This window comes from Medicago sativa, chromosome 3 (genome assembly GCF_051527215.1).
Source record: "Medicago sativa cultivar Bolivia chromosome 3, Bolivia_mono, whole genome shotgun sequence".
Classification (NCBI taxonomy): domain Eukaryota; kingdom Viridiplantae; phylum Streptophyta; class Magnoliopsida; order Fabales; family Fabaceae; genus Medicago; species Medicago sativa.
The window spans coordinates 66,433,420-66,443,015 of record NC_140751.1 but is presented as its reverse complement, the minus strand read 5'-3'; the positions used below and the strand labels follow the sequence as shown (position 1 = coordinate 66,443,015).

General features: G+C 32.6%; 2 protein-coding genes across 2 annotated transcripts; both read left to right on the top strand.

Annotated features, from left to right (window-relative positions):
* Positions 1 to 1,627: 1,627 nt before the first annotated feature.
* Positions 1,628 to 5,769, top strand: LOC146939327 (eukaryotic translation initiation factor 2 subunit beta-like). Its single transcript, XM_085757392.1, has 10 exons — positions 1,628 to 1,696; positions 2,681 to 2,737; positions 2,974 to 3,082; positions 3,208 to 3,263; positions 3,400 to 3,457; positions 3,549 to 3,637; positions 4,181 to 4,326; positions 4,642 to 4,784; positions 4,871 to 4,956; positions 5,542 to 5,769. The coding sequence occupies exons 2-10, from the start codon at positions 2,693 to 2,695 to the stop codon at positions 5,620 to 5,622; spliced, it is 813 nt and encodes a 270-aa protein (XP_085613518.1). The 5' UTR covers positions 1,628 to 1,696; positions 2,681 to 2,692; the 3' UTR covers positions 5,623 to 5,769.
* Positions 5,770 to 7,220: 1,451 nt separating this feature from the next.
* LOC146939326 (protein NETWORKED 4A-like) lies at positions 7,221 to 9,528 on the top strand. Its single transcript, XM_085753055.1, has one exon. It carries the CDS (start codon positions 7,373 to 7,375, stop codon positions 8,981 to 8,983), a length of 1,611 nt encoding a protein of 536 aa, XP_085609181.1. The 5' UTR covers positions 7,221 to 7,372; the 3' UTR covers positions 8,984 to 9,528.
* The last annotated feature ends 68 nt before the right edge of the window (positions 9,529 to 9,596 follow it).

Genomic DNA, 9,596 nt, shown 5'->3' with positions numbered 1-9,596 from the left:
GGCGAATGCTGGAGTCCTTCCGATTAACAAGTTTGAATTGCTCCATCCAGAGTAAGACAATTGTTGTAGTTGGAATGTGCATTCCAACTACAACAATTGTCTTACCTTTAAATGAGGCAATTTCAAACTTGCCAAACAGCAGAACTCCAACATCCGCCCGGCATTCCCATTGTTCCATTCAAAAGATTAAATTCATGTTAGGCTTTGTTTAAATGACGGTATTCAAGTGTCAAAAGAATAAGGTCCATTCCTTGACACTTCAATACCTTCATTTAAACAAGCCTAACAAAAATTTAATCTTTTGAAAGGAACAATGGGAATGCCGGACGGATGTTGGAGTCCCGCCGTTTGGTAAGTTTGAATTACCCCATTTAAAGGAAGACAATTGTTGAAGTTGGAAGGTGCATTTCCGACCTAATCACGATCTTCTGGCTGAATCAGATTCTTGATGACATCTTCAGTTGATCTCAGCAACATTACCCACATATCGATCCACTGGAACATGCTGTGCTCCCAAAACATGCTCGTCACGTTTTCGTCGTTCTTTAATTCCACCCAAGTGGATGATACTCTCCCCTCGTCGAGTGTTAGACGTTTATACCGAACGTTTTGCACCCTCCTCGTGTCTCTGGGGTTGACTCCTTGGTTGAATTCATCTGGTTCATCCTTGAGACTTCTTAACGTTACACCAAGGCACTGAACCTTCAACCTATGAGGTTCTCCGCCGTTGAATTGTGCATGAACGTCGATCCACTCGGCCATTGTTTCAAATCTACACAATAAGAAATTGAAAACAATCAGTGACTAATTCATTCAAACATTTTATCGAACACTTGAAGTGTAAATTTTACATATACCCTAAAAATCATAAAAATAGCCCTAAAATGTTTTACCCTAAAAAAAAAAATGTAAAATATAACAAAATTATTCAACTTATATCTAATCTTAAAATAAATCATATACTCTTACATGTAAATATACTTAAAAACTAAAATAAAAAAATAAATATAAAACACCAAAATAAAAAATAACCCTAAAATTCTAAATTATAACATAAACATCATGCAAACATTTTAACAATATTAATCAACTAACATCTACTCTAAAAATGAATTATAACATCTAAATCTACTCAAAAACTAAAATAAAATAAATCTACTCAAAAACTAAATAATAAAAACATTTATAACAACTAAAATGTAAGTTAATAGCATTATAGTTACTTACTTGTGATTTTGTTGAATTAATTTGGTTGGATTTGGTTGGGTTTTTTAGAGAGATTTGGAAAAAAAAAATTGTAAGATGAGATGAATAATGGATGAGAGAGCTTCTGTCAGATTTGTAGCAGAAGATCATCGGCAGTTAACTGCAGAGGTTTTCCTCGGTAGTTAACTGCAGCCGGTTTTGAAGAAACTCGGCCGAGGGGTATTTGGGTAAATTACTCGTGTTTATCAGCCTTTGCATATGGGTGAAGAGCAATTTTCAAAATATTTTTACATCGTCGTCCAATTAAAACTCATCATATTGCCATGTAGATAAAAAAAAAATACAAAGTATTTTGTATAAGATGCGAAACGCAACGTTTTGGAAAAGGGTTTTAGATTCCGTTCCAATAGCATCATCAGACACAGTGATAGATAACAGCAGCAAACACCAGATTTCTCTCGTTCCGCTCTCTCCTTCGATCGGTTAATTCGTATGTCTCATTTTTCTCTCAATCCCTAAAATCGATTTCTTTTTCTTTTCTCTTTAATTTGCCCCTTTTTGATTACCCAATTTGGTGTTTGTTTCGTTTAATTTTTATCCATTTTTTATTGTTCTAAATTCTGATTATGGGTTTTCATCAACTCCATGATTTTTAGGCTTATAAAGTTTGTATCTTGATTTGTTTTTGCTAATTAATCAATTGGGTTTTTTTAGGGTTTTTTAATTTGTAAAACTAGTTTTTTTTCTTAATTGTTATTGGGTTATCGATTAAGAGCATTTTTCTTGCTAAGAATCTCTTTGTTTTGGCTGTAAGGGATTTTTTTAATTATTTATATTATTTACGGCATTTCCTTGATTTTGATTATTGATTTAGGCTTTGTTTGGATAAAAAGCTTAATTTGCAGCTTATAGTATAAATGCTTACCATGATAAGTGTTTATGTTATGTATAAGCTATTTCTATGACAAAAGATAAATAAAGTTAAATTATTTTTTGTATAATCTATATGTTTTTTCGCTTTTCATAAGCTATCTTGGAGAGTTTTTGAAAATAAGCTGAAAACAATTTATGAACATGTCATAAGCTGCTTTCATAAGTTCTCCTAGACAGTCTGACAAGTGCTTGTGCCAATAAGTTCAAATAAGCCAATCCAAACAGGCCCTTAGTTTATTACTATCTGTGCTAATGTTCTTCATTCTTTCTATGCTTTTGGTTTTTTTTTATTTTTGATACTGTTAGAATATTATATAAGATAGAGTATCGTATTTTATTATCTAGGATCTGTTTATAATCTAAAGAGTGTCTTGATTTCTCTATTCAGGACTAGTGTTTAGTCTTTTGTATCAAGTCAGGTCATATTATTATCAATAGCATTCAAAGTTCTGATTATTTTCTGTTCTCCTTTCATCCAAAATTCCACATCTTCGACAAATATTATATCAGTACTCTGATTTTCTAGTTTTGTTTTGCTTAGGTTTCAGTAACCATGGCAGATGAAGCACAGATTGATGTGAAGGAAGAGGTTCCTGATGTAAGTTTGCACAATTGATTTTGGTAGTTTTATGCATTGGCTTTCCTATACATGTTTCATGTGACTGGTTATAACTTATAAGGCTTTTTTAAATTATATAATGCGAATTGCTATTTCTGAGCATGACTTTTTAGTGACTTGTATTCTTAGTTGGTGCTTCAAATCTCTTTGATTTGTTGGCGCTTTAGTTTGTTGAAATTGTACTACCTTCTAATGCCTGGATTTGTTAATTGCAGATTGCACCATTTGATCCTACTAAAAAGAAGAAGAAAAAGAAGCCCGCAGTGGTAGATCTTGATGATGATTCAGTAGACAAGTTGGCTGAGAAGACAGAAAATCTGTCGGGTATTGAAATTGAAATAGCATTTGTTTTATTTTATGCTATTAAGTTTTGGTCTTTAATGTTATTTTCTGAGGCATCTGTTATTGTGCCTGTCCTTGAACAATTCTAATTAGCCTTTTAACTGCAGTTTCTGAGGGGTTTGACAGTACTTTAGCTGGTTCGAAAAAGAAGAAGAAGAAGCCTGTAGGTCATTTGAATTATTGTGGTTACGTTAACAAATATTTTTTTCACTCTTGCAATGTCTTAAGCTGTTGAGCTTTTGATGTTGCTATTTCTTTTGTTTGAAACAGTTTCACAATATTTTTATTGTTGATTGTAGGTTGAAATCAGTAGCTTAATTGATGAGAGTGTTGATGCGAAAAATGACGATTTGGATGGTAAGCCAACTCTCAAACACAATTTATATCACGCCTTAATTCTTAAGGGAAATTAATTGGAAGCTGAAGATTTTGTATATTATCTCCTCAGATCACGCTGAAGAGAATGAAGGGGATGCTGTTTCCTTGCAACCTCGTTACCCTTGGGAAGGAAGTGATCGTGATTATCAATACGAGGAGGTATAAAATATTTTGCATGCTTTCTGTTGTGATATGCCTCTCCCTTGAAATGCGGTGTAAAATTATTCTCTAATGCTCATACCCTCACCTAGTTCCATAAATGTTTCTCAACTGAATTATCTTTTTATGCTACTTTTCATATTTGGATAGTGGTTCTTGTGGATCTCAACTTTTATGTCGCCATATTAGTTTTATAGGCTGTGTTTTGGGTGGGGTCTTTGCATATTTTGGAATTTTTAACATGGAACTTATTGTGTGACGATCTACATCTACCTCCTCAAATATGTGTTTATATGGATTCTGCTCTCAAGGGTGTGTTTGTGTGACTTTATAGTGTCAAGTTTATTGAGTCGTTGTTGTATTATTGGTGTGGGTTCTCCAACAATAGCTTCATGATATATTACTAAGTATGTTTACTTTCTCTACTTTTGCTCTTTGTTGGTTGAAATGTTTTGCATTTTCTTCTGTTATCATGGGTAGTATTTGTTTAGTTTTGGTTGTATTTTGTTTCATCTCTCTGCATTCTGATGTTTTTCTGTGCAGCTTTTGGGCAGGGTGTTTAACATTCTACGTGAGAATAATCCAGAACTTGCTGGAGACCGACGGAGAACTGTTATGAGGCCTCCACAAGTGCTTCGTGAGGGCACAAAGAAAACTGTTTTTGTGAATTTTATGGACCTTTGCAAAACGTATGTTGATTTGTTATTTATTATTCAGTTGTTGGCTACATGTATAATACACGTAGGCATGTTTTTATGGACAAAACCTAGACGCATTTTCTTAGGTGATTTTGGTGTTGTTCTTAACTTGAAATATATTCATGATTTCTTTAAATCCCTAATTTTCTCAAATAACCACAAAGTGTATTTTAATTTAAGAACAACATGAAAAGCACATCAGGAAAAACATCTAAGTTTTGTTTATTTTCCTTTCTATATTGCATTAAAATCCTACTTTTGTCTTCCATTATCATTTTGTTTATGTCTTGCTACCTTGTCTTTTAGGATGCATCGGCAGCCAGATCATGTCATGGCTTTCTTGCTTGCGGAACTGGGTACAAGTGGTTCTCTAGATGGACAGCAGAGATTGGTTGTGAAGGGAAGGTTTGCACCAAAGAACTTCGAAGGAATTTTGCGTCGATATATCAGTAAGTATCTCGTGGATCTTGAATTTCTGTATATGAAGTATAAAGCCTTCGAGTAAAAATTGACCTATATATTTTGTTCTTTTTAGATGAATATGTCATTTGCCTTGGATGCAAAAGTCCTGACACAATACTGTCAAAGGAGAACCGTTTGTTCTTTCTCCGGTGTGAAAAGGTGAAATTTCTATGCTCCTATTCCCTCTCTATGTATATCTCTGCAACCTACGGAAATTGTAGAGCGCCGGTGAATTGGTTCCTGAAATTAAGAAATTGATAACCAAGCCTTATCCCATTGAGTGGGGTTGGCTACATGAATCAAACAACGCCATAGTGTTCTATCAAAAAACATGTCTTCTCCAACTCATTAATCTCTAGGTCCTTTTTAATAGTTTCTCTTATAGTCTTTCTAGGTCTTCCTCTAGGTCTCCAACTCATATATCCTGTAGGAAAATGTTTCAAATTAGTTCATGCTTCCTTAAGTTGAATATTTCAAATCCAATTGATCCATGAAAAATTGCTTATGAAAGTTGAATTAGTTCTCATGTTAGCTTAACATGCCGCCCAAAGAGGTAACATGAGTACATAACTTATGAATGACTAAAATGACCGAACAATTTCAATGGTATTTTCCATAATTTGTTTTTAGAGACTGATCTAACATCACCCTACAATTTAAGGAAATAAAGCGGGGCTAAACTCAACAAATATCTTTTACTTTATGATGATGGGATATCTTATAATTGTAGTGTATTGCTTGCAGTGTGGATCAGGAAGATCAGTTGCACCTATCAAGGCTGGTTTTGTTGCTCGTGTTGGCCGTAGGACTGCGGGAGGGACATGATTTTATCATTTTTGTCCTTTCTTTTTTTAATTTACATGTGAAAACTAGGGGTAATGAACCATTTCCCAACTTTTGCTTGACCTACATGTTGTATACCGTACTTCAGCTGAGTTTATTGCAGTACATTTTTGGTTTGTTTTCTATTTACATGTTGATCTTTGAGTCGGTTAAATAAGATAACTGGTTATGCCATTTATTTTTAATCTGAGTTGAATCAGGATATAAAAAATTTTAGGAATTTTTTTACTAAACCCTTGTTGTGTAGACACCTTAGTAAAATAGAAAGTTCAATAAAATGGTAATAGATATACTGTAATGTCAAAGAAAGATATAATGGGTATAGGGCAGCTGTAAAAGAGCAGTGTATAATAGCTATAGTTGTGTATTACCCATACACTGACATCAAATAAATTAAGCTGCATTTTAATACGTCAGAAAAATGGAGGGCTTCTATTAAATGTTGATTTAAAACCAATTTACAGCAACAAATATGTTTATTTTTTATTTTTTTTGAAAGAAAAAAATATGTTTATTAAACTCGTAGCAGAAGTAAAATTGATTTAATGTCTCAATCATATTTTACTGATATTTCCCTTTGTTATGTTACAATAGACAAATATGATCAGAGAAATATGGTTAAAATCATGTACAACTTTTTTACACCAGGTGTATATTGATTAAAATCAAATGAAATATTTGAAAACATTATAAGATTATTTTGGTCCCAAACAATATCTTAAGATTAAACTGAATAAATTCCATAGTATTTTGTGTCAAAAATTCCATAGTATTTGATTCATGGCTCTGTTTTAAGAAAAGACAAGAACTGTTTTGTTTTGTACTGTTGCATCTCCGGTGTATAAAATATTATACTCATTCCATAATGTTTTATATCATTAGGTGCTTATTGATATATGATAGAAATTGTTATAAATAAGTGACATAGTAAAATATTATCGGATAACAATGTAAAACTTTAAACGATTATTAAATAATAATAATATAAGCAAATTTTACAAGTACTTTCTCGTGTTGGAACAACATGTTACCATAGTGTGTCTTGGTGTATCAAGATAGAAAAATATGACTGGACATCTTTATAAAACTATTCTAAATTGTGAGAACATACAAGATAAATTCGTTAATGTTACAAGTTTTTATTTATTTTGTACCACAAATAATAACTTTCCAACGAATAGTCCATAACTTCCTAAGGCAAAGTATTATTATGATAGCCATGAAAATTATATTTATCAGAAAACAAAACCAGAATATTCGGCACCATTTATTTCTCTGTTATTTTTATCAAATTCATCAACCATGCAACGTATATGAACATTATCCTTTATCTAGTTAATCAAATTAAAAAGATTATTTTCTTGTTATTTTTATCAAATTCATCAACCATGCAACGTATATGAACATTATCCTTTATCTAGTTAATCAAATTAAAAAGATTATTTTCTTGTTAATAAAAACCTATCTTCTTTTCTTGTAACTCCTCTTAACAAGGTTATTCTAAACAAAGAAAAGTTAAAACAAGCAAAAGTTAAAACAAGTATAAACAAAATAACATTGGTATCATATTAACAACATCTTGTTTCATTCTTCCTTCAATACTCATTGAAAAATACAAGATTAACCATTTTCCCAACTTTGCAACACATTAGGGAAGGTGGTTAATTTTTTTCTTCTCCTCTTTAATCTCAAACCAAACTTCTACATGCCATCATAAGCAATTTTAATCACAATGTCTTTCAAGAAATCAACAAAAAGATCTCTAACATCCACGATGGATCGTTACGTTCGACAAATGCTGAAACTAATTGAAGAGAATGGAGATTCATTTGCACAAAAAGCCGAAATGTATTACCAAAAGAGACCAGAATTGATTTCTGTTGTCGAAGAGTTTTACCGCGGCTATCGATCTTTAGCTGAACGTTATGAGCATGTAACGGGTGAATTGTGGAAAAACATACCTTCTGATCTTCAATCTCAAGCTTCAAATGTTTCTGATAACGGTTCCGAACCACATTCTTGGCCTCATTCTCCTAGAAAAATGGTACGTAAAATATCGAGTAACCGTGCTGCAGGGTTCGATTTCTTTCTCGGCTCCGGTGGAAATAATTATGGTTATGATTCACCATATCAAAAAGATGGAGATGGATCTTCTATTTTGACAGATTCCGATGATGAATCCGATGATGCTTCATCTATCAATAGTTATTCAGGTTTATTTGGGAATGCAAGTGATCATGGATTGAATAAAAGAGTAATTGAATTGGAAATCGAGTTGCGTGAGGCGAAAGAAAAGATTTCCATGTATGAACAACAAGAACAAGAACATTGTGAGGATTTTGGTGTCAAAATCAATGCATATGAACAAGAACTGAGGAATGTGAATGAAAAGTTGAGGCTTTCAGAAGAGGAAATTAATAAACTTAAGATTGAGGTTGAAAAATATAAGTCTAACGAATCATCGACACATTTTGATGATAGTAATTGTTCTGGACTGAGTCAGGGCCCATCCAAACAGAATCTCGGCGCTATCAGTACTAATGATTTACCATCAGCATTAGAAGAAGATATTAAGATGAAAAATGAAGAAATGGATCTTAAATTCTTTGAAGATGAGCTTAGAATGGCAAAAGAAAGAGTTGATAATTTTGAGATGCAAATTTCTACATTGAAAAATGAGGCAAGTAAGTCACATGAAACTATTCAACAATTGCAGGATCAACTTAACTTGTCTCACAAGGAAACTGCTACATGGAAAACTAAATTCAATTCTGAGACAAAAGATAACACTAAACTTCAAGAAAAAGTTGCAAGGTTGAAAATAAGTGTAGCAGATAGAGAACATGAGATCAAGGATTTAAAATCTGTTTTGTCCGATACAGAACAAAAGAGCTTCTTTGAAAAAGCACGGTTAAAGACGGAAGTATGTAAATTATTGGATCAACAGACTCAAATGGAAGAGACATTCAAAGATGAAATTGAGATATTAAAGGCAGAAATTAAGGACAAAAAGAATAATATAGAAGATCTTAATATGAGTCTTGATGGTTTAATATTAGAGAGTGATAATCTCAATGAAGAATTTGGTTTACTCAAAGAAGAGATGAATTTAAGAGGTAAACAAATTGAAGAGGCACATATACATGTGGTGGAGCTAGAATCAAGAGCTAAGGAACTAGAAGATGAGATTGAGAGGCAAAAGATTGAGATATTAGAAGGAGCTGAAGAGAAACGTGAGGCTATAAGGCAGTTATGTTTCTCAATTGAGCATTATAGAAATGGATATAATGTTCTTAGGAAGGCTTTCATAGATCATAAGAGGTATCCACTTTTGGCATCATAAAGTATCGGCATGGTTGCATTTTGCATGTGATCTTGTACAAAATGTTTTGAAATCCCAACTAGACATCGAACTAGTGAAATCTCCAAGTCATGGTTCTAATGCTTTAAACCACTCGAATCGCTCAGATGATTGAAGTAGACAGTGTTGGTTTATGGTTCATCCGGCTGAATCGGCCGGTTCTATTAGGATACTAGTATAATCTTTCTTACCTCTTTATTTTTTGTTTAACCTAATTTTTGTGTCTGAGAAGTATTTTCTTATGCTTTGGAGTGTAATAATGTAAATAACCAAAGGTCATGAGAATGTAGATCTTAGAAATTATTGACCACTTGGCTTGTTGGCATATGTTGATTCTATGTTTCATCTGAATTTAGTTAGGAAACTCTGAATGATCACCCTTTCTTAAGGAGATGGTCCATAAATTGAAAAAGTTGCTAGGTTTGTGGACTAGAAAATTTTACATATTTGTATTTCCAATCTTTCTGTTGAGTTGAAAGTTGGTTTTTCTGTTGCAAGTGTATGTCAATTTATTATCTTTCATACAATTTTGACATGTTTAATTATAGACTTTTCTATTTTCATAGTTTGATGCTTAAGGGATAATCTTCAAATT

Excerpts from the sequence above, each read along its gene's own strand:
- LOC146939327 (XM_085757392.1), top strand. The coding sequence starts at position 2,693 with ATGGCAGATGAAGCACAGATTGATGTGAAGGAAGAGGTTCCTGAT. Across the intron at positions 3,264-3,399 it reads AAAAGAAGAAGAAGAAGCCT|GTTGAAATCAGTAGCTTAAT; the intron begins GTAGGTCATTTG and ends TGTTGATTGTAG. Across the intron at positions 4,785-4,870 it reads AATTTTGCGTCGATATATCA|ATGAATATGTCATTTGCCTT; the intron begins GTAAGTATCTCG and ends TGTTCTTTTTAG.
- LOC146939326 (XM_085753055.1), top strand. The coding sequence starts at position 7,373 with ATGTCTTTCAAGAAATCAACAAAAAGATCTCTAACATCCACGATGGAT.